General features: G+C 39.3%; 1 protein-coding gene across 1 annotated transcript; it reads right to left on the bottom strand.

Annotated features, from left to right (window-relative positions):
- Positions 1–18010: 18010 nt before the first annotated feature.
- Positions 18011–21974, bottom strand: LOC113303037 (SUPPRESSOR OF GAMMA RESPONSE 1-like). Its single transcript, XM_026552025.1, has 7 exons — positions 21752–21974; positions 20502–20643; positions 20159–20345; positions 19581–20074; positions 18837–19442; positions 18678–18729; positions 18011–18394 (listed from the first exon to the last, which is right to left on the bottom strand). Exons 1-6 carry the CDS (start codon positions 21757–21759, stop codon positions 18688–18690), a joined length of 1479 nt encoding a protein of 492 aa, XP_026407810.1. The 5' UTR covers positions 21760–21974; the 3' UTR covers positions 18011–18394; positions 18678–18687.
- Between the last annotated feature and the right edge of the window lie 1648 nt (positions 21975–23622).

The raw sequence follows: 23622 nt of genomic DNA, 5'->3' as shown, positions 1-23622 counted from the left end.
TCAATCATTGAAACATTCTTCTACAATTGTTTGTGGGTGAAAACCGTTTCTGCTGATTTTGGTAATTTTGGGTGTGTGGATGAGAAACGAATCTAAACCCTAAACAATGCATTGCACGGGAGTAATTTTGATTCGAGAGATCAATCTGTACAATCCTGGCCTAAACCAAGAAATGGCCGTTCCAGGCTTGCTTCGGTCACAAAGTGAAGGAGAATGGTTGGTTTTAGGGAGGGAAACGAAGAGAGTGTTAGGAAAGAGTGGTAGGAAAGAGTTCGTATCCACATAGAGGCTTTTGTTGTTATGTAATTTTCAGTTTCTAAGATAACCAAGGGGGATTTTTGTTTTAGCAAATATAATAAAATAAAGTAAAGCAAAGCAAAAAGTTGGAATAATCAATAAGGAGAAGATATTAGTCATGGGATAATATTATTCACAAACATGTATTTTCATCAATGACTAGATTTGATATTTTAATCTCTCATCTATTAAAATCCCTAGGATACCTTGATCGCAAGAATATCCCGCTAATTCCCTAATTTCATCACAACCACATTAAAAGATGCATATGTGAATTCTTACTAGAAAGTAATCCAAAGTGTAAAAGCATAATTAAGTTTAACTCCCTAAAAGCTTTAAGATTTATGGAATAAGACTAATCAAAGCAATCAAACGTGTAAAAGCACTATGATTCATATGTGACTAGTAGGATATATCGCTACAAGCACTACCCACAATTATGCTACTTAAAATCAGAGACAAACAACTTTTTTCGTATTCAAAACCCTAATATAGCTTTAGAGATGAATGCAAACGGATTGATTCCGGACTCAACCAATCAAACAATCAAATCATATGATAAAATAAACCATGAATCATAAACAATAAAGTTGAGACAAAACTAATTCATAGAATCAAATAACATACTTGAGAAATCAACTTTTATCCCATAACCAATAATTGTATTTAGTTACTCATAATAATGGAGTTCATCATAATCATAATCAATAAAATAAAGAATATGAAAACAAAAGAAAGCAAACCCTAGAAGAAGTTCTCTCCAAAGCTAGTGTTCAGGTCACGGCCAACCTTGCTTGTTGTTCTCCCGATCATATTTAGTCCAAATACAACTTAAAACTCTTCTCAAACTGGTCCACAAGAGGTTAGGCCCAGAGCCCATTAACTTGATATACTTTTTCAACAGTCAGTTCTCTGGAACTGACAGTGCATTCTATCCTTCATTCCTTGCTGCTGCTTCAACTAACAACCATTGCAACACAACTTGCACTTCAGTTCATACAACAAGAAGTTGCACCAGTCGCAGTGCTCCGTTTACTGTTTCCTATGGACTTCAACAACAATAGCTCGTACTCCTCAGACCAAACAACACACCAGCAACACCACCATCTTCATCTCCATTGAGCTCAGAATCACCACCTGACTCAGTTGCTTATCAAACCAAATTCGCACAACCGAGCTTGAACTCTAAGCACCAAACACGGCGAACCCATTTTCTACGGCACTGCCCTGCGAACCACAGTATCCATCGCTCACTTCCCTTACTTCAGCTTTATTCAACCTATTTTAGCTTCTATTCAGATCTCATACAAACCCTTGACAATCACCATAAATATACCACCACTAAGTCAAGCAATCTCCTCCACTTTCTGTAGCTTCTTGAACCTCTTAAGACAACCACAGTAAAACCATTCTTTCACCTGAGTTCAAACATGAAGAGCCGTCTCCATCTGTAGTTCCAGCTCAAGACATTTCCTTAAGCCATTCTTACCATTCCCGCTCAACAGCAATACCACTTCCAGTGCCAACAAACTTCTCTGCATTGCAACAATATCACTGCACCTGTATTTATCGCTCTTGCTCAGATCATTTCAACCACCATCCATTTTACTAGCATCAGCTACCTCTGTTTCTTCACTATGCTGTCATTCGAACTGTAATGCCATTACCTGAACTGCAGCTTCACCCGCAGTTTCAATTCATTGCTTCTATCATGGGAGTAGCTCCATCCTCAGTAGCAGTACCTCTTTCCATCAGCAGTCCAGGTGAGCCAATTATTCTTTCTTTCGTATAGATCATCATAGAATCGCACCCACCCTCTTCACAGGTATTGTCTCGTGTATTTTCTTATAGTTCTTCATCATGTAGATTGCTGATGCAGACATAATGTAGAAAAAAATTGTAGTGCACAATGGGATCTTCCGGTGATGATCATACCTCTAACTCTTCGGAGAGGATTTTTGAAGTCGACGAACCCATGTTTACTTCACATGAGGAGATATTAAACCAAGTCAACCCTCTGTTCCATGCAGCCGACCAGATTATACAAGGCATGTCTCTCACCCATCTACGCATCGTGCGAGTGCGTGCCCGGGCTTTTATGGCTTTGATTGACATGGAGGAGAAGTGGAGACATGATGAAGCATCGCAGCAAGTCGGGAAATATCAAAGTGATGAAGCTTCTCCACAACTCAGTGCTAGAGCTGAACGATTCGCCTCTCGATTGAAACGACGAAGGACTGAGTCTAAGAAACTTCCAGACGAGAGTCAGTTTAATTACCGTGTCCACAAAGGTATCGTAATCCTCGATTCTGAGGTGGAAGAACCGGAGCATTCTAAAGAGGATGTGGTTTGCGAGACTGAAGCAGCTTCTGAAGTAGATGTCGAAACTGTTGTTGAGGAAATCGAAGCGACCGCTGAGGATGTTGTCAAGGCAGATGGTGAAACGGTGGAAGCATATGTCGGGGTCGTTAGAGAAGTTGTGGGGACATATGATGGAACTGCTGTCGTAACGGATTCCAAATGGGATGTTGAAGCTGCTGCTGAAACGGCTTCTGGATGGAATGTTGAAGCTGAAACGGATTCTGGATGGGATGTTGAAGCTGCTGCTGAGATAGCTTCTTGATGGAATGTTTGCTGTCGGAAAAGGTGCTGGGCCAAGTGATTGAAAAAACTCTGATGGAAGCGTCATTGACCAAGGTGTTTTGTCATTGACAACTGGTTTTCCCATTTTGCGATTTCATCCATATTTCCGTAGCTTGTAGATGTTTTTTTTTTTGTGCGACTGAAGCCATGTCTCACCGAGTAACATTCCTGCTTTGATAATTTCATATTTTTGATTGAACGAATAAAATCTCCCGGAAGAACCCTAAAACCCCTTTTGTGAAGAACCAGTTCTTTCATCCCCATAACAATCCAGCGGAAAGAGATCCATAATGCAATAATGCTAATAGGCATGTTATCTTCTTCTCGTTTAGCCACTTTCATAGCAACACCTCGCATGTCGTTGGCAACAGTAACTCAAAACGTGGGAAAACAGTAGCAATTAAGGATTTGACCAACCTTTTATTGGATTTTCCCTTGCAAATTATCCAGGGCTTAAGTGGCATGCCGCCTGGGTGCGTAGAAGTGTGAGCTTCCACAAGCTGGATAACACGTCATGAGAGAAATAGAGAAAAACCATCAGGTGAAATCCGTGGCTAGAGATTCTTGAAGGAAAGTGTCTGCGTCGTTGCTTGATGATCTTCTTTCTTGCATTATTCTTTTCTTCAGTATTTTTTTTTTGAATAAGATATTTTTGTGGGGGTTTGATTTCTCTGATTTTCAATCAACGGGTTTCTGTGAGAGTTTGGGTTCACTTGGTATTTTTCCTTTAAGATGGTTTAGGGAAAAAAAATTTAAGAAAAGATGTTCTTTAACTGAAATTGAGAACTCTAATCATGAATGCAAGCAGTGCAATCATTTTTAGAGAAGTTACAAACATTGCATGAAAGGGGAAATTACTGAAGGAAATACTGAAAGGAGAACCCTGGAGGAGCTGGTAGCACAGAGTTTTAGGTATTGAAGGGCTTGAGCCATCGCGAGTGAATCGTTACACCTTCCAACATGTCAGCATTGATGAGTTTGTAGTAACCACCCAAGATAACATCTGCCACCAGATATGGCTCGTCTTCCTTTTCTTTAGGCGAATCGGGTTGAGTGGCCATCTTCACTATTACATTTCCAACTTGAAACGAGGTCGCCTTGACTACCATATATCCAATTTGAAACGGGTTTGGGCGTTGTGTAACCACTTGATTTTTGAGGTCGTCATCTTTGACTGCGGCAGCTTCCAAATTTTTGACAAAGCACTTGAAAGTCCCAGCGTCCCATTCACATCTCTTAATGACGCCCGGGTTGATAACTGGGCCGAGTCTCCATGCCTGGACGAGAGGAGAAGTGACGGGGTACAGAAAGGGTTGTTTAACTAGACTTACTTGTATTCGGAATCTGCGGATGAATGTCGACAGGCTTTCTCCAGGTAATTGAGTTACATTGGTAAGTTGTTGATACGGAAACATGTAATCTTCAAACTGGACGGCTTGTTAGAAATTCTTTCGGGTATCGATATCGGAAGAGGGGATACTCCCAATTTCGCTTTGTTTCCATGCACCCATGAGCGCCCAAGAATCATGTCGTAATTTGAGAGTTCTTTGAAAATGTGGAATTTTCCATGTGTTAGAACGTCTCCTACCTTAATTTCAATGTTGATGTATCCATATGCGTCTATTGCTTCTCCTTCCAATTTTTTGACCACCATTGGGGAGTGGGTAGCCTCTTGCTTTGAAATTCCCGCAGCTCTCAGAGTTTTGATGGTAACAATATTGAAGTTAGAGGCCGCGTCGATCAATGTGTTATCAAGCTCGGCGTCCCTCAGATAAACCGTGGTCAGCAGTCCCCAATTGTATTTTCCAGCACCGCTTCCCGAGAGAGTTTGGGGTTCTGGCGTGGTTTCTTCAGTAGGAAAAAGTCACTTCCTGACACAACTCGATTGAGGGCTGCAAATATATCTTGACGCTGCGCTTTGGAGAAATAGAGAACCTCGCATACACGCTCCATGATGGATTGCACGGTTTTGTGAATAGAGTCCCAGAGAGCACGCAACTCCTGACTGGAAGAGGATCTATGTGAACTCCCTCATTGCCCAGTTGAAGTTCCCCTGCCTCCACCTTTTCTTTGAAGATACGCTTTAACTTATTGCAGTCACTGGTCGGGTGATGGACAAATCTGTGGTAGCGGCAATACTTAGGATTTGCCATTTTCTCTTCAGTTGGTGGGCGCCTGATAGGAGGTATCCTGATGGCATCACCATGGATCCATGCTTCCAAGAGTTCAATTACCTCTTCGATTGGGAACGGGAAACCCAAGGCCTTTTCTCCGGCTTCTTGATGCTGCGCAAGAACCTTAGCTGCAGTCTTTTATGGTGGAGCCGTCTGATGTGATGGCATTGTGCGCATGGATTGTTGTTCTGCCGCCGGAGCCTTCCTTTTTCCTCTTTCACTTACCACGCTCACAGAGGGGCCAGTGTTATATTGCTTGTTGATGAGGCGTCTGTTTCCTCGAGATTCACGTGCGTCTTCAACTTGGCTGGCCTAGTTCTTTCCAATCATACTGGTGTTGTTGTGGCCGACCGTTTAGCAGCCTCGTAAAGTTCATAGAACGTCTGGAATCGTAGATTCTCCAGTAAGGCATGGTAGATGGGAACCATACCATTGATGCAAGAATCTACTAATTGTTGTTCGGTCACATTTGGGTCGTGACAGTCCAGCGCTTGAATTCTGAATCTTTTGACATAATCATTTGGATGTTCATTGTTTCGTTGGAACATCCTCCCTAAATCTGAGAAGGTAATTTGCTCAGACACGAAGAAGTACTTCTTGTAGAAATCCGTAACCATGTCACCCCAGTTGGGTATGATGTTTGGTGCAATGTTGTTGTACCAGGTGTATGCTCCTCCGCTAAGTGACTTCAAAAACTCCCTCACACGGAGAACATGGTTGTATTCGTGCTCGCCCAAGGATTCTAAAAATCGAGAGACATGTTCACGCGCATTACCGGTGTCGTCATACAAGGAGAATTGAGGAGAAGAGTACCCTCTCGGAAGAGGAATTCTTTGTACTTCAGGAGGATACGGGGCTTGATGTTGATGCATGTCTGCAGATCACTTTTGTCTCGGTTTCGAAAAAGTTGTTCCAAATTTTCTCGTGTAACAAAATTGGACGGCTGATTCCTTTCCGTTGGAGCCCCTGAACGAGTCTCTTCATCTACAAAGGTGCGCCTTGCTGAGGCATCGGTGCCAGGAGTATTGAAGGTGTTCCTCATTGGCTCTAGTTCGCGTAGTTCCTGTGGTGGTCGCTCTGTTAGTGTCTTGAGAAAAAGAAGCACATCTTTCTGAGTCGAAGCCATGTCCGTATGAGCCCTAGCAAGAACTTCTTGTCTTTCCATCAAATCAGCAATGGTAATATGGGGTCGGCTCATTCTGGCTCCCATAGTCTCTCGTACTGATGGTGGAGTAGCAGCGGCTCTGTTGACGTTTGGAGATGTCACGTTTGAAGAAACGTTGAGGGGGCATCAACGTCCCTGACTCTGGTGACCGAAGGTGTAACACCTGAAGGAGCGTTCTCCATGTCGCTGGTGTTGAGAGGTGGCGTATTAACGCCACTAGAAGAAACTTTAATACCAAGAATAATCTCAGCACTAGTGTTTTCAGGGTTTGTTGTTGATCCGGACCTGGGTTTTACCATCTTGAGATCGGGATTGAAAAAGTGAAATCGAAAATCGGAAATTGGTATTGCAACCGAGAGATTAACCTCCCACTGTGGTCTCCAATTGTTTGTGGGTGAAAACAGTTTCTGGTGATTTTGGGTGTGTGGATGAGAAACGAATCTAAACCCTAAACAATGCGATGCGCGGGAGTACTTTTGATTCGAGAGATCAATCTGTACAATCCTGGATTAAACCAAGAAATGGTCGTTTCAGGCTTGCTTCGGTCACAAAGTGAATGAGAAGGGTTGGTCTTAGGGAGGGAAGCGAAGAGAGTGTTGAGACCAGAATAGTTGATTCTGAAGGTATGGTTGTCTATGACTTGTATCTGAAAGTAGAACTGGCTAGCAGAATGGAAAGCTACTAGGTGATTTCTAGATACTGTGTTGTTGCCTACCCAAACTTGTCGTTTGGTGAAAATAGGTGAAACCTATTTATACAAGTCATATTGAAACGTATCCTGGTCTCATAGGAAGTGAAACGATTGAGTGGTGGAAGAAAGGAGTAATGTGTAACCGTCAGACGTTATGCTTCCATGATGAAGGAAGTGAATTCGTGTAACCGTCAGACATTATGCTTCCATGATGATGGAAATGAATTCGTTTACACCGTTACTTTTTACCACCACTAATTGTCCCACTTCATGACACTTTCTTGTAACGGGCGCATTGCACGCCGCACGCTGTAAACCGACAGACCAATACCCTAATGAGCATCCCACATTTTGTGACGTGTTTGATGTCTCGAGTGTTTTCGTGGAAAACATGTAGCACTTCGCTACGTGCGGCAAGTCAAAGTCAGGGGACTTACCACAGGAAAATAGCATGTAATGCTATTAGGCTCGTTTTGGCTGGTCGCCTAAAACTTTCCACGGGTTTGTCAGTTCGGTGGCGAACTTCTATGGATGAGATCGCATCTCATGAAGGAGGGTAGCCATTGATTATGACTATATTGTGTTGGTGCCTGATGATGGCGCGGTGGCGTTTTGGTATACGCCAACGGCAATGTGGCATGGCTGGCATGGCTCGTGCTTTCCAGTGGCACGATGGTGCAAGTGGCGCCTGGAGTAGCCATGGGCACTAGATTTAGGCAGCTGGTCGTCTGAAACTTGACACAAGTTTGTCAGTTCGGTGGCGAACTTGGATGGCCGAGATTGCATCTCATGAGGAAGGGTGGCCATTTATTATGGCTGCATCTTTTTGTATAGCGGAGTGGCGCCATTGGTATAGTGGCATGCTAGTGGCACGCCAGTGGCGTAGCCATGGCATAGAGGCGTGCTAGTAGTCGTGGCATAGCGGCGTGATAGTAGCCGTGGCATAGCGGCATGGCCACGCTTGTGGCGTTGTAGCATGGCCAAGGCTAGGTTTTGGCGCCATGGTATTGGACCCACATGTGGAAACAGGTGCCAATCCCACTGCTCCGGGAAACGTTATTTGTCTTTTGTTGGCGTAGCAACTTTTCCCAAATTAGGGTTTGGCATATCGAAACCCTAATTAGTACGTGTGGCATGCGTCATGGCGATACTTTTGTGCAAATGGCGCCATGGCTATGCTAAAGGAACTATGGCAAGGCCATAGTGTGGAAACGGCCACAAGAGTAGGGATTGTCGTGAGTGGCTATGATGTGGCGCCAACCCTAGGGATTTCTGGGTCCCACATGGCTCGTGGCATGTTGCGAGGTCGAAGTGGCATAATTTTTGCCACGACTTGAAATTAGGGCTTTGGTTAATGCATAGGTGTGCTTTTGACCAGAAAACTCTAATCTTAAGCTTTTCATGGCGTTGGCCACGAACATGAGGTAAGTTAGCACATAGGGCGCTATTTATGGCAGGTTTCCACGAAGTGTCATGTTGGCATGTTACCGCGGCAGAGTGGCATGTTGGCATGCTGATCAATATGTTGTTGTGGAAGGGTGCGTTTGGCTTGCAAGTTAGTATGGTGGCGCGACAGGGTGCGCTTGGCCTTTAATGTATGGTGGAAAGTTTGGAGCGACTTGATTGGCCAAGAAAATGGGGCCGACCAAACATACGGCGCGGATACACTTCTGGTGAGAGTGTGGCGGCTTTAGAGCGACCTGATTGGTCGATTAAAAGAGGGCCGGCCAAGCATGGGCGTGGCTACACTTCTGGCGAGAGTGTGACGTACTTAGAGCGACCTGATTGGTCGATGGGAAGTGGGGCCGACAAGTATGGGCCCAGCCACAACTTATGTGCGCGTGGCAAGTTTAAAGCGACCTGATTGGTCTAAGGAAATAAGGCCGGTTTAGGATGGGGCGTGGCCAATGGAAAGTGGCGCCAGCTGGCCTCAAGCATGGCCACGCCTCCCTTTGCTGCTGCGGCTCCCTGTTTTTATGATTCTGGATAGGATTTTGCACCTACTAATCCATGGCGGATTAATTTCCTAGTTTGTCTAGGCTTACTTTCGTCAAGCAAGGTCTGGTATACTGCGCGAGGCGCGGAACCCTAACTTCTGCAAGTTAGTTAGGGAAATTGGTCGAATTCTATGTGTTGACACAGAGTTCTTTTAACTTCATTGCTAGAGAGCAGCATGCTTTTCTGATTGAATACCTTATGCGAAGACCTTATCTTTGATATTTGGAAATTCGTGCTACTCTGCTGCGAGTGAACACAAATCGTCATTCCATATCAACATTAAGGGTTCAGCCGGGGAACATAGCATAGAAGGCATTCAAAGGAACTTATATTAAGTGAATATAGGCAAGGTGCCGAAATTTACAGAACATCTGGGATGGTTGCTACATTCGCCAGTCTGGATAAATTTCATGTAGATATATTGAACGGCTCAATAAATATACCAGCGGAGAGGTTAGCACTCACACCTTTGTTTCCTTACAGAGTGACGTCACATCAGATGCAAGGTTTTACGATTTTAACCCTAAGCTAAAAACCACCATCAACAATAATGTTATAACAATCGTTATCCACGACAATCGTCATCAAATCTATTTTTAAGATTGAAACGTCATCATTACTTTCATCACGGGTAAAGATGAAAATGGTTAAAGCGAAAGCTTACCAATACATATTTCGAGAAAAAGATAGGCGAGTAAACTCGGCTCGAAATAGCAAATGTGCATGTATGAAAACTATCATAAGTATACGATTTTGTCTCAAGAGTAGGAGATATAATATACTTTTGAGTGATAGATAAGTTTAAGTCTCCACATACCCTTTAGTCGGATGAAGTTCCACCGGTTCCTCGAGTAGTTCTTCGTCTTCGTAAGATGATCTCCATGGAGTCTGGAGCTTCAACTACACTTGACTATCCTAAACCGAGACTTAGTCATAAGTAAACTAGAAATCAAGACATATAGTTTTGATCACTAATATTGACAAACATGCTTGAGATAGCAACGCATGCGAGTTCGACCGAGCAATGCTCTAACAATTAGGTTCACGGACGAGTCTCTGTAACATTCTGAGCGTGAGAGAAAGAGATATAAGCTCTTCATATCTTTCCTGATTGAGATTCATTAAGTTGAATTATTGGAAATATATTTGAGTTTAGTCCATACAGGCTTCCTAAAAAAAAATTGATGGTGTCCTACATTTTCACCATATCTGAGGAAAAACTAGTTATTAAGGAGTACTATGATTACTCTCTACGAATTCCTTCTTTGTTAAGTATGCATATTGAGCGTGTACCAAGATAATTCTCTAATAAAATTTTACGTCTATCCAAAAGAAGAAAAGAAACCCTACTAGCTGGACCCAATTTTTGAACTTAAAATAACTAAATCCTAGAAACGAGGAATGATACCTCTTTTTTTTTCTCCTAAAGCGAGAGATGAAATCTCCCCTATGCCAATTTCCCCTTCATCATCATAGAACTTAGGCGTTCTCCCTAGTTGACATGTCAATACTGTTCAAGTGATAGGTTCCTAGGAGTTAGCCTAACTGATTGGCCAGTAACAGATACCTACTTCTAAATGTTCGTTTCTCCATAAGGTGATCTACTTTTTAAAGATGTGTCCTCCATTAGAATGAAGTCGACTCAATTAATGGAATTACTTGATCCTTATAGCATCACCTATGCTACTTTGAGACTAACTCCTTCCTTTTGAAGGAGAACTAGTTCACTTGAAGGGGTGAAGCCATTATGGTCAAAATGAAAATGAAATACTAGTAATAATCTCCCGTTTACTAAAAAAAATAATCAAATTTTGTAATAAATGATAATGGATGAAAAGTTTTGTATTTAAAAATGCTTCAGGAAACTGAAACCAAACATACACGGGGTTCGTCCCCTGTGTGAAACTAAAAATCTTGATAGGAAACTGTCCAGTGCTATCCTTTTGATACACGGTTTATTTTTTCAAACAGGAAACTGTCCCCCGTCTAGTGTTACACTACCAACCACTCTCGTTCATGTGAACGAGTGTATGAACGAGTAAGGGGTGGAATTGGGGTGAAAGACCCTCCTAGTGGCCTCTAAATTGTTCTAATTGGTAGTCCCTCCTTCAAAATGAAAGATTGACACTACCCGTAGGGTTTTCTCCTAGTGTCTTTATTATCATTCACAAAAATGATCTGCTATGCCGTACTAGCTGCGTATGCATGGTAAATACCAAATGTTAAAAAAATCCAAGGGTCCCGAACCTTCCTAATTTGGGGCCTAAGGTATTTATTTGAGGCCTATCAAGTTCCTTTTCCAACTTTTACAAATGGTTATGGGGTGCCAAACTTGACAAAAAGAATAATTTTTCCTTAAATTAATTCCTAAAACTAACCCATCACCATTTTCAGTAAAAAAAGACAAAAACATAAAAAATCTAAACAAAGAAAACTTTCTATTCCCATCTAATCCTTTCAAATTCCATAAACCCTAATCAATTTTATTTTTTTGATCTTATTCTCCAACGATCTCCGATCCAACCAAGAAAAGGTAAATCTCCATCAACTCGTTCTATTATTAGCATTTATTCATTGACTTTACATGTTTAAAACCAAAGTTTTCAAAACCAAAATCTCTGATTTACCCATAATCGGTTTATGTAGATCAATCGTATCAACTGATATTGGGTTTCGTTCTTCGTGCATGAAGAGCATGCAGAGGAATCAGTTTATAAGATGATTAGCATCGACTGATTATGAGTTGAAATCAGAATATGAAAAGACACAACCAGAATCGGTTTTATAAGTGCATTAGGATAAACCGATTCCGGGTAGTAATTATTTTTTTTAACTCTACGCTCCTACAATCGGGGTTTATTTACGTGGTGATGTACCAATTATGAAGTTGTCTCTTCAGACTCCATTTCAGAATCAATTTTTATATATGTATCACATAAACTGATTCTTGGTGTTTGAAATTCTTGTATGTTTTTCTTGTTATAATCGGATTACATATGTCGTCTTAATGTACCGATTGGTGAGTTAGATTTTTTATTTTATTTTTTTTTGTAGATATGGACTTCGGCCACTTAGAATTTAATTCTCGAGAGTTCAACCAGGAGGATGTTTACAGAGTACCACAGGCCATGGTACCTAGAAGCCTCTACAAGTTCGGGTATGGCTATGAGATCCGTTTGGAGCAGGCCCTTGCACTGGCAGACAAACTTGCACTGGAATATCTCGTTGAGCTCATCATGCTTGCAAGGAGAAGGAGGGATGCAATTGAATCTAGGAGGGCACACGACAGATATTTAGATGGTTTGTTTGAAGAATTGGCTGCAGCTCAGCATTTGCTGAATGGAAGTTGTTGCTGCTCGTAATGCTGGTGCACCATGATGTTGATGATCTCTTTTAAATATTTTAAGCTTTTTTATACTTTGGTTGGTTTAAGTCTTTAACACCTTTTTGGATGATTATGGTTTTAATTATAATTATGTGCATAATGGGTTTATGGCAAAACAAGTTTATGCATGCTCCAAACTCTGTTTTGCAAATGCAGGCGAACAATCGGGCTATACGACTGCACCTATAAACCGATTGTTGAGGTTCCATCATGGAATCGGTTTATGTGGGAGTCAGTATAATCAGATTCTTCATGCTTTAGAAATGCAGTTTTTCTATATCTTTTTCTAGTCAAAATTAGATTACATGTGTAGCCATATAAACGGATTATTGGCGCCGAAAATTCAATTTTTTTACATGCGCACAATCGTTTTATGTTGTCAAACATAAAGACCGATTCTATGGGGCATAAAAACATAATCTGTTTTTTTGGACAATCGAGAATACCGATTGTGCTTAATTATTTCACTTTTTTCGAAAAAACTAGTCGTTGTGGTCTTTTTCTATATAAAGACACCTCATCCCCGGACCCAATTTTCCGCAAACTTATTCATTCTATTTGTTCCCACTCCATATACTCCACAAATGCTCATTTCGTACCTCCACATACAATAAATGACATCGTTTGATTCCACGGAAGATTTGGCAATCACCAAAGCATGGTACGCCAAAAGTCGAGTTCTAGGTCACTCCTCGTCCGAGACCTGTTAGGCGAAGATATATAACAAATTTAGGAAAGATTATGGGAACCGAATAGAAAAAGTCTTCAAAAAATCCATAATAGGAACCAAGTCATCCTAGATGCGATAGTTGCTTTTACAGCTATCCAACAACGGATTTTGAACGCTAGCCACTTTAGCTTGTCCCTTCAACAATTTGTAAGTAGATTTATGGTTTATTCTACACAATCTACTTTTATCAATTTGTAACTAACAAAGTAAGTTTGTGTCGTGTTTTTGTAACATGGAGATGTGAAAGTATGCTCCTTGGAAGAAAAGGGGGAAGCATTCACATTTGATGAAAGCTATCACTTCATGGTATCCAAAATTTCAGAGTACGTCCTGGACTTTATGGTGGGTGAATCGAACTCGGATTCCTCCGACGAAGATTGATAGATTAGGAGTTTTTGTGTGGATCTCTATGTAAACCCTCACGAGACTATAACTCGTCCGCTAGGATCGCCTAGGGGTTCAAAATCTTGATGCACGTGTTAAGTGCATATGTGATTCCTACAAAAATGAGTAGATTTGAAATGAATGAAAAAAAAATCATACAAATATGAGACAATCGGTTTATATATGATGCAAAAAAAAATACTGATTATGAGAATCGAATTTTATCTATGCATACTTTAACCGATTCTTGATGCCCTTCTTGAACATCAAAGAACATTACCCAGAATCGATTTACGAGTGTGTGAATGTAAATCGATTCTGGGTAGTGTTTTTGGGGAAAAAAAAAACTTCAGTCGTTTGATGTTTTGAAGATCGATTTACATTAATTGATCTCACATCTAACGCGGTTAATTAATACCAAAAATTATTAATTAACACTAATTAATCAGGGGTAAAACAGGTAGTAAGAGAATAGTTGGTTCAAGGGTTTTGAGAAATTACTTCCTAATACCCCTTTTTATCTTTTAGTAATAGACCCGAATAAATGCCCTATGCCCTTTTTTGTCTTTTAATAACAGAACCCGAATAATCTTAATTTCCCTTTTAAGTTTTTTTGACACTTGGCTTAAAAAACACTTGCATTCAGTTAATCATGAACACTTGGGATTCTTATTTGCTCAATGTTACTGATGTAGTGCTAAATAATCTAAAACTCTTAGTAGAAAATCTTACTACTTGGCGCAAAGATATTTTTGGAATTCCTGAAAAGAAAATCAAAAAGGTACTAAATAGTATTGATTTAATTCAGTCGTCTAATAAAGACCATAATAAACAATAACTTCTAAACCAGAAACTCTTAGACCTAGAAAACCTATATGATACTCAAGAGAAAATCGTAAAACAATTGTCCAGAGACAACTTTGTTCAACTTGGAGAAATAAATACAAAGTATTTTCATATAAAAACTTTAAAAAGAAGGAAATGAAATCAAATAGATTGTCTTCTAGACCAAAATGGGGAAATTTTGAAACAGAAATCCCAAATTGCCGAGGAATTGAAATCTCACTTCGAAACTCTCTTTACTGAATCTCCGAATGTTCCTGACCAAGAACTTATAAATTTAATTCCTAAAGTTATATCTGAACAGGATAATATAGACCTTTTAAAAATACCAACTTCAGATGAAGTTTGGAAGGTAGTTAAATCAATGAAATCGAATAAATCTCCGGGACCAGATGGTTTCCCGGTGAGCTTCTACAAATATAATTGGTCTCTAGTTGGGAACCAGATAGTTGCTATAATTCAAAATGTTTTTGTAACAAAAAAAAATAACCCAAAGTTGAATGATACTTTTCTTTTCTTGATTCCCAAAATAAAACAGCCTAAAACTCCTAGCGACTTCAGACCAATAGGACTGAGTAATACCCCCTATAAAATTCTTTCCAAACTAATAGAAAATAGATTAAAAGTTCATTTAGAAAACATGATTTCTCCCTTCCAATCTACATTCTTGTCTTCTAAACAAATTGCAAACAACATTGTGGTGTCTCATGAGGTAGTTCACTCAATTAAGAAAATGAAAACAAAAAATGGTGGACTAGGTATTAAAGTTGACATGTCCAAGGCCTTCGACAGGGTCAATTGGAACTTTTTACTTCAAACTTTATCTGCTTTTGGTTTTAGTAATGAGTGGTGCAGTTTAATCCACCAATGTGTCTCTACTGCCTCCATCGCAGTTCTTTTAAATGGTTCGCCTGGTGAGTTTTTCACTCCTACCAGAGGGTTAAGGCAGGGAGATCAGTTATCTCCTTACCTGTTCCTAATCTGTATGGATGTTTTCTCTAGGCTCCTTTCTTCTAAGGAAAAAACTAAACATATAACTGGAATAAAAATATCCAGGCATAATATCCCTATTTCTCATCTCCTTTTTGCAGACGATTGTCTGCTGTTTTCAAAGGCGAGCCTTCTGAGTTATGAAAATCTCTTAAACATCATAAATCAATTTAGTAATGCTTCTGGTCAGCTCATAAATTTCTCTAAATCAGGTATTTTTTAGTAGAAGAATCCATTCTAAACATCAAAGAATTATGATTAGGCTTTTGAAAATAAAGAAAATAAGCATTACTGACTCTTACTTAGGAGTTCCTTTATTTGTTGATATATCAAAAATTAAGACTTTTGATAAGATTGTTACTAATATGGAAAACAAAGCGCAAAGTTGGAATGGTACAACCTTGGTTTAGGCAAGTAAAAAGGTCCTAATTAATTATGTGTTGTCTAGTTTGCCTATTTATCAAACGGGGTGCTTTTCTCTGCCTCAAAAAATCACAGACAAGATAGATGCAGTTTAAAGAAATTTTTGGTGGGGAAAACAAAAAAACTCTAAGGGTTATTATCCTATTAGTTGGGGTTTCATGTGTGAACCAGTAGAAGTTGGTGGTCTAGGCTTTAAAGAAGCAAACAAAATGAATAAAGCGCTGATTGCTAAGATTGCTTGGAGGATAGCAACTCAGCAGAACACCCTCTTAGGTACTGTTCTTAAGAACAAATACTTTAAAAACTCAATATCTTCCATTTCAAGAAGCATTATAATGCTCCGTGGATATGGGGATGCATTATGCATGGAGTTTCTCTAATTCACAAATTCAGTTGTTGGGAGGTAGGCGACGGTAAGTCAATCCACATCTGGACAGATAGATGGATTCCAGGTATGGAACAAAATCTCATAAATTATTGTAGTAGTCAACTAAACCTTTTAACACTTGTATCTGAGTTGATAGACTCAAATACTAAAAAGTGGAATGTTACGAAAGTTAGAAACAATTTTTCTCCGGAAACTGCAGACAAGATTTTAGGAATTAGAATCTTCACTGATACAAAAGGTAAACTGAAAAATGATAGACTAGGATGGTTACTTACAAATGATGGGAACTTTACTGTTAAGTCAATGTACCGAAAACTTAAAAATCCTGCGATAGATAGTATTGATCCTGATATTAAACTCTTTTGGAAATCTTTTTGGAACTTAAACGTTTCTCAAAGAATAAAATTTTTCTTATGGAAGTGTATACATAATGCTTTACCTGTTAGGAAAAAACTAGCTGAGCACAAGACAATTATAAACATGAAGTGTATTTTCTGTGAGCATGAATGTGAGTCTCTAAAGCATCTGTTCTTTGAATGCCCATATGCGAAATCTGTTTCTTTGCTGCCTCCTGTGGTAGGTATAAATGCTAGTAATGATTTGGATTTCTCCTTTGCACAAATGTACTCTAACTAGATAGCAGGGGACTACGAAAATTCTGCAATAGAAGTTATGGCCACAAAATGTTGGTTGATTTGGAAGGAAAGATGTCTTCGAATCTTTCAATCCAAATCAACCACTAGTTTACAACTCTCGCTTGTTGTGCAGAGACATATGGCATTTTGGGCTACCTTGAGACACTTAAAACAGGGAGTAATTTCTATCTCCTCATCTGTAGTATAAACTCATAATGACACAAATAATAGAGGATGGTCAAAACCTCAAGCAAATCAACTAAAAGTTAACTTTGATGCTTCTTGGATTGATTCATGTACTCCTGCTGGATAAGATATAATTATTCGTTGTGATACAGGTGATGCCACAAGCTACAACTGGGACCTTCAGTACAGCCACAACAGAAGAAGCAAAGGCTTTGAGCCTGCTGGAAACAACAACTTGGGCAAAGAGCATGGACTTAAAGAACTTCTGGGTGGAAGGTGATTGTCAAAGGTTGATTCATTATGCTCAAGACAAGCAAAGTAATATTTTTTGGAAGAATCAAGGAATAGTCGCAGAAGCTGTGAAAGTCTTGAGGACTTGTGAAAAAAAAAATTGGGTTTTTTGTTTAAGAATTGGAAAGGCAATGAAGTTGCAGACAATCTGGCAAAAGAAGCGCGCGCATAAACAACATTGGTTGATAATGCCGCAATTCCTAAACTTTGTTTTATCGAAGGATTTATGTTTTTCAAATTCAGTTTTTAATTCTAGCTTTCAAATTAGGGGTATCAATCTGTTGGTAGACACTAATATCTCTATCCAGTTAGAAGAGATAAGAGAAACCAACAGTTTGGAAAACCGGGTGTAACTTTCTTTTTGTCTCAATACAAGTAATTTTCAAAAAAAGAAAAGAAAAAAGGAAGGATACCGCAACCTGCCACATAATTGTCGCAATTAAAAAGGCGAACCACTAACTACAGCAAGTGGAATGTAACGGTTACTTCCAAGAAGGGTATAACTTCCAAAACTGTTCTTTTAACGTGCAGGTTACGTTTGATTGTCATAGTAGTTGGCTGGCTGAAAATTACTGCAACCTCAATCGAACTATGAGCAGGGATACCAGCAATAACACGCATCCCAAAATTTCTTGGGCTGTCAATGGCCACATCCGATCTTTAGGGCCACCTAACGTCTAACCGTAGCTGATGCTCCTAAGTGGAAACTTCTACTTCCGCAACCTGATATTCTGAGTTGGCTGCTCAACAAGACTCTTGCATGAGCAAATGGCATGACCGCGAAAGCTACATCGGCATAGTCAGAACTTTAATATGTAACATTAAGAAATATCAGGCACCTACCTAGGTTACTATATTGTGTTGACAAAGAAAAATATTGAAATTGTGAAAACCTGAAGTCGGGGAATATCTACAAAAAACCTAAAGCAAGATAAGTAGATCTGCTTTCAACCCTATGATCTCCCTAAAAAAGACAGTCGGGATCTTGCTATCTCCGTCGATTTGTTGCGGTAGAGAAGTCTTCCATGCTCCCCTGGAGTGTGTTCCAAAAAACTGAGGTTGTTTAACCTTGGTTCTCCCAGTGGGATCCAAAAAAAGGAAGGTGTCCAGCGTTGCATCTTTACCGAAAGGGCAGCTTTTATCTCCAAAAAAATGCTTCTCCCTAGTATTCCTACAAAAAAGACATATATGCATGTGACCTGACAATGAGATTGTGGAGCGTTATACAAATACTAGAACATATTGGGACCATGCTAAAGGTATTTCATAGAGTTAATCATCTTACAGAACAATTCATTAATCAGATTTCAAAATCATGAGTTTCACATGATACAAGGGGATAACATTTGATGCATGTCAACTTTAAAATTTAAGCAGATATTTGTGGAGATTGTAGGATCCTCTAATCAGGTGGTTAAACAGGTAAGTAGAAATAAGGCGCAATCATGATATACCTTGAATCAATCAGAAGCCTTTCCAAGCATAAATATCCTGTGACCCAAACTCCTGAAGAATGTTTAAGATATTAAACAAAATCAAATACTAGTCGTGCTTCGTGATAACATCTAACTAAAGAAAGGAAAACGATTAAGAGAGAAGTTCTGAAAACATACTAGTTGGCTCAATCGAAAATCTGGAGGTGTTTCAAGGTCAAGATTTGAAGGATCAAATATGCCAAGATTTTGAGACTGCTCTGAATCCTGTCTATTCTCTTGATTATCTGTTTGAGCATAACCAGAATCAAAAGGTCTAACATCTTTTTCTCCTTCATTATTTATTGGACCAGGTGAGCCCAAACTTTGGCACTCTTCTAAATCCTTCTTTAAATCTTCAGCACCATAGGGAGCATAATCAGAAAGGCGAGATTTTATTTTTCTTTCCTTGCCAACACCTCCCTCAACCCTGTGAGGGGACTGACTCACAAGGAACTCGTCACATAAAGACAAGCCTTCGACCATTTGCTGAGAATCAAAGATCATTTGCTGAGAATCGAATACCATTTGCTGAGCATCAAATGGAAGTTGTGAGTCCCCATCCCACAAATTCGTATTGGTGTGGTTATCATCATCTACTCCAGTCTGATTATCATTTTCTTCTGTTTGATGGTTATCATCTTCCACTGCCTGGCAACCATTGTCTTCTCCTTTCAGGTGACAATGATCGTTGAGCTCTCCCCATTCAGCCAGCACGTCATCACCCAGTTCTGCTGTCTCAAGATTCTTGATGTTGCAGAAATGCAAAGGCATATATCAGTCACAGGCAGGAGTTTTAAGAAACAGTTTAATTCCATGCAAAAATAATAGTAAGATCCAAACTCAAATAGAAAGACTTCTAGTGCACCAAAATATCTTTATTACCTCTTCAGAAGTTTCCATGAAACTAAGTTCTTGTCTTGGGTTGACGTCAGAGTGTTGTTTTCCTGCACGAGGTGGTTCAGGAATCACAGATTTGGGAGTTACTGGGTCAACTTTTGCTGTAATTGAATCAGTTTCCTCAAGAGGTAAATCCTGTTCAACCTTGTCACCTGGTTTTAGCTGTTGCTGATAAAACACTTTAGAAACAACAAATTCTCCATCCTTCTCCTCTTCAGCAGTGCCAAGGTGATACTGATGCATCACCCAATTAGTTTTCTCAGGCTTTTTACCCCTAGCCATGCTAATATACAGAACCATAATTTTTTTGCACCCTCTTTGTACCCCATCCAAAATCACAGGTTTAGTTCTGCCAGTCTTATGCCAGCGAACATCGCCCTGGTCATCTCCATGTATCTTTCTACGCTTTCGAGTTCCAGTATTATAAGCCTTGATGGCTCTGTGAAAGAAATGTACCACATTTCCATCCTGTTTAACACCTAACAACAAGGTATTTTCCAAAGGTTAAAAGTAGATAATTGATGAAAGAGAAAGAAACCTCTAATGCGGAGCTTGTTCAATACCTGGCAGATTCTGTGGGTGAGTATAACAGATTCCGTCATCTTCAACAACAGTAGGAATAAACTCATCAATAAACGGATGGGGTTTCATATTATTGTGACCAACTTTTGCAAGTAAATGCCAGATAATCTCTTGATCAGATGGATCAAATTTCACACCTCTGGGTAAGCCTGGCCACGCTTGAATGACCTGAAATCATACGAAGCTCCAAATAACTTATACTAGATTTCCTTAATTTTGTACATGTAATGGACTAATGGGTACATGTTACACACTTCAATATATAAGGAAATGCTGAGTTTATGCCATTCTCAAGGGAACGCAGAATAAAGCTAAGAACTATACATCACTATTGTCAATGACATGGTCACAATTTGGACAAGCTCTCGTTGGATCGCTCCTCCATTGAACAGTTCTGGGGTCACACTTTTCTGAAGCACTCATGATTTTCGTTGCAATTCTTCTGCTGTCGACCAGCCATGATGTTCTGCACAATTAAAACAAGATAATCATAGTCAGAAGAAAGGGATTGCTTTAAGTTGTTATACAAGAATTTTTTATAAATAAATACTGGTTTCTGAGATATAACTCAGAAGTCAGAGATCAAGTCAAATGACACTGAAGAAGGAATCCTAACAGGTCAAATGAAAATAAAGACAAAACTTGCAATATTATCTTCAGAATATATTGGGAATACATATAAACTATTCGAGAAGTCTGGTAATCAGATCATAATCAGTTCTTTTGTCCATACTAATAGGTATTCAATATGAGAAGTCTGGTTTAACATTTACTTTATACACGGTGAATGTAACTACCCATCTTTCTCCTACTGATTGGGAAATATTGAGACCATGGATCAACAAAACCCATCTAGTAGTCTTAGATATGAAATTTCCATCAATAATATATCAGTGAAGGTATTTTTAGAGGAATAAAAATAACCACATAAGATCTAAATTCTTGACTAACTATTTTCCTTCTTGGTTAAAAATCTTGTTTCTGCTGAATGTTGCAGTTACTGTTAACAAAACATTCCAATGATAACATTACAAACACACACGACATGTGAAAGCGTAAAAATTCTAGAACTCAAAATAAAAAATCTTACGAAATCATGTCGGTATTAGAACCCCAATTCCTACATTTCACTATTTAATCAAAATACAGCCCTAAACAGTTGCATGGGAAAAATTGTTAATGTTTTATCCCAAAAGATTCCACCTTTTTACCCCCAAAAAGATTAACAAGGTTGATTTTATCCGTCAACTAAATATGTAATGTGGTGGAAAGAGCCAAGGGAAAATATTCAAATCCAATGTATTAACAAAAGGAAAGGAAGTAGGGTCTGCTGAAAGATAAGAAAATGTCTAAACTCAACCAAAATTTAAGGTACAATATACATAAGTGGTCATATGATCTTGTAAAAATCGAAGTTATAAGTGAAACCAATGTTAAGAAACTTAACTGAAACTAGAAAAACGAATCTTGATAAAATTAATTGGAGATGAAGAGATTTTTAGGGCATAACGTAAACAGTACTTCCACTTTGATTAACAAAATCCGAAGAGTGAAACAGAGAGAAAGAGATTTACCCGGCCATATCAGACCCAGAGAAAGATCAGTTGCCGCTACTCTTCTTCTGATCTTCTTCACCTACTACTACTTGTTTGGGAATGAATGGAAGAAGACGAAGAGAAAGAGAAAGTGAAAGAGAGAAAGAACTTTTTGGTCCTTAAATTATGGTTTGAAATTTAAAATAAAGTGGAATGTTCAACAGAATAGAGAGAAAGTTGTCTTTCTTATTTTAGTGCAACTCAATCGTGTGTTTTTCTCCCTAAGAGCAAGGGATATGGAACGAGTGTTTACACTAAGCGGCTAATCTTTATCCGTTTGAAAAGAGTTTTAAATTAATAAAACTCTAAAAATAGATTTGGGAGGCAGATTTTCTGCGGCTCAATGTGGTTTTTTTCCCAAACGGCCAATAATCAGTCGCTTAGTCTCTCCTTTCTCCCACTCATTTGTTCCAGTGAGTGCATGAGTGATTATTGATGAATGAGCGTGTACTCTCACTCCATAGTAGCATCTAATTTGATCAAATCCAATGATACTCATTCATATTGAATGAGAACACTCACTCCATAGCCTTTGCTCTAAGGACGGTTCCTATGGGAGTGGCTAACCTATTGCCATGCTAGCTGGCCTGGCAAACTGGCCGCGCCACTATGGAAAAAAGATAAACGATTGAGTCTCCACCTAGCGGTCGAGACTACACCGCTGGCTATAAATACCACCATTCCCTTCAGTTTTCGTTTCACAAAAATTTTTTCTTCCCTTCTCTAGAGAGCAGACCAGAGCGATTTTTTACTTAAAAATGAGTGGTTCCAAAACAAATAGACAAAAGAAAAGAAACTGGAAAGAAAAAGGAAAAAGTGTTGCAGATAGTGATATCATATGGGTTCAGGATAAACAACAAGAGTTTGCTAATGTTAGCCAACTGGTTGGACCTGGTGTAACGTCTACGCATTTATGTAACCATCCCGAGCGAGTTCTCTTACCTAAAGTAAGAGGTGGGTGGTCTGAGCTAACCGAAGTGTTTGAGTTACTCCCCGAACCTGTTCAAGAATCCTTGACAACGTTTATATTTCATGAAAGGCAAAAACCACAGAACTCAAGTTGTGCGAGTTATTTGTGAACGTTGGTGGAACACTGCAAATACGTTTTTTTTCAAGGATTTAGAGTGTGGTAAGTTCTATTTTTCCATTCAATAGTTTAATCTTTAGTTCAGAAACAAATTTTAATTTTTGGTTCCACATACAAACTTTAATTTTATGACCATGTTGTTTCTAGGGTTCACACCATTAGATTCGTATATGTTGACTGGAATAAAATGTGAGGGTGAAATAGTGCAATTTAACCAATTAAAGTGGATATCGGAAGGAAGATGGAAACAATTACTCCTCTTGTACTCAAATGATACTGAAGGAAATCCAAAATCCATACAGTTACACTCATTTGGATTAAGAGTGTCTGGGTTGAAGGCTTTTTTGAAACGTTACCATGCCAAGGGGATACACAGAAGAGAAGATTATCCCGAGCTTGAACGTATTTTTGTATTATGGATGCTAGGTCAAGTTTTTTTCCACATGGAAGAGACTATGGTGGAAGAGACTCAGCTATCACAAACAGCAGCAAACGTGGAGAATGTGGAGACGGATTTCCAGTCTCCTATTAGTTTCATGCCCCAAGGTTTTGTACTTACTCCTGGTGGTGGTGTAAATATGGATCAAGAAAATAGAGCGCGGAGAGATCGAACCATGCTCCTTTATGTTTAATTAACAAAGAACATATTTTGCCTACACAATCCAGGTAAAACTTGGTTCTTTGACAAATATACAGGTATTTGGTGTGGTAGTGCTAACCAACCAAGTGTAAATCCTACGGGACATATATGATTATTTATCAC

The sequence above is a fragment of the Papaver somniferum genome, chromosome 8 (assembly GCF_003573695.1).
Source record: "Papaver somniferum cultivar HN1 chromosome 8, ASM357369v1, whole genome shotgun sequence".
In the NCBI taxonomy this organism is placed as follows: domain Eukaryota; kingdom Viridiplantae; phylum Streptophyta; class Magnoliopsida; order Ranunculales; family Papaveraceae; genus Papaver; species Papaver somniferum.
Note: the sequence above shows the minus strand (reverse complement) of the source record. Positions and strands in the feature narration are given on the sequence as shown.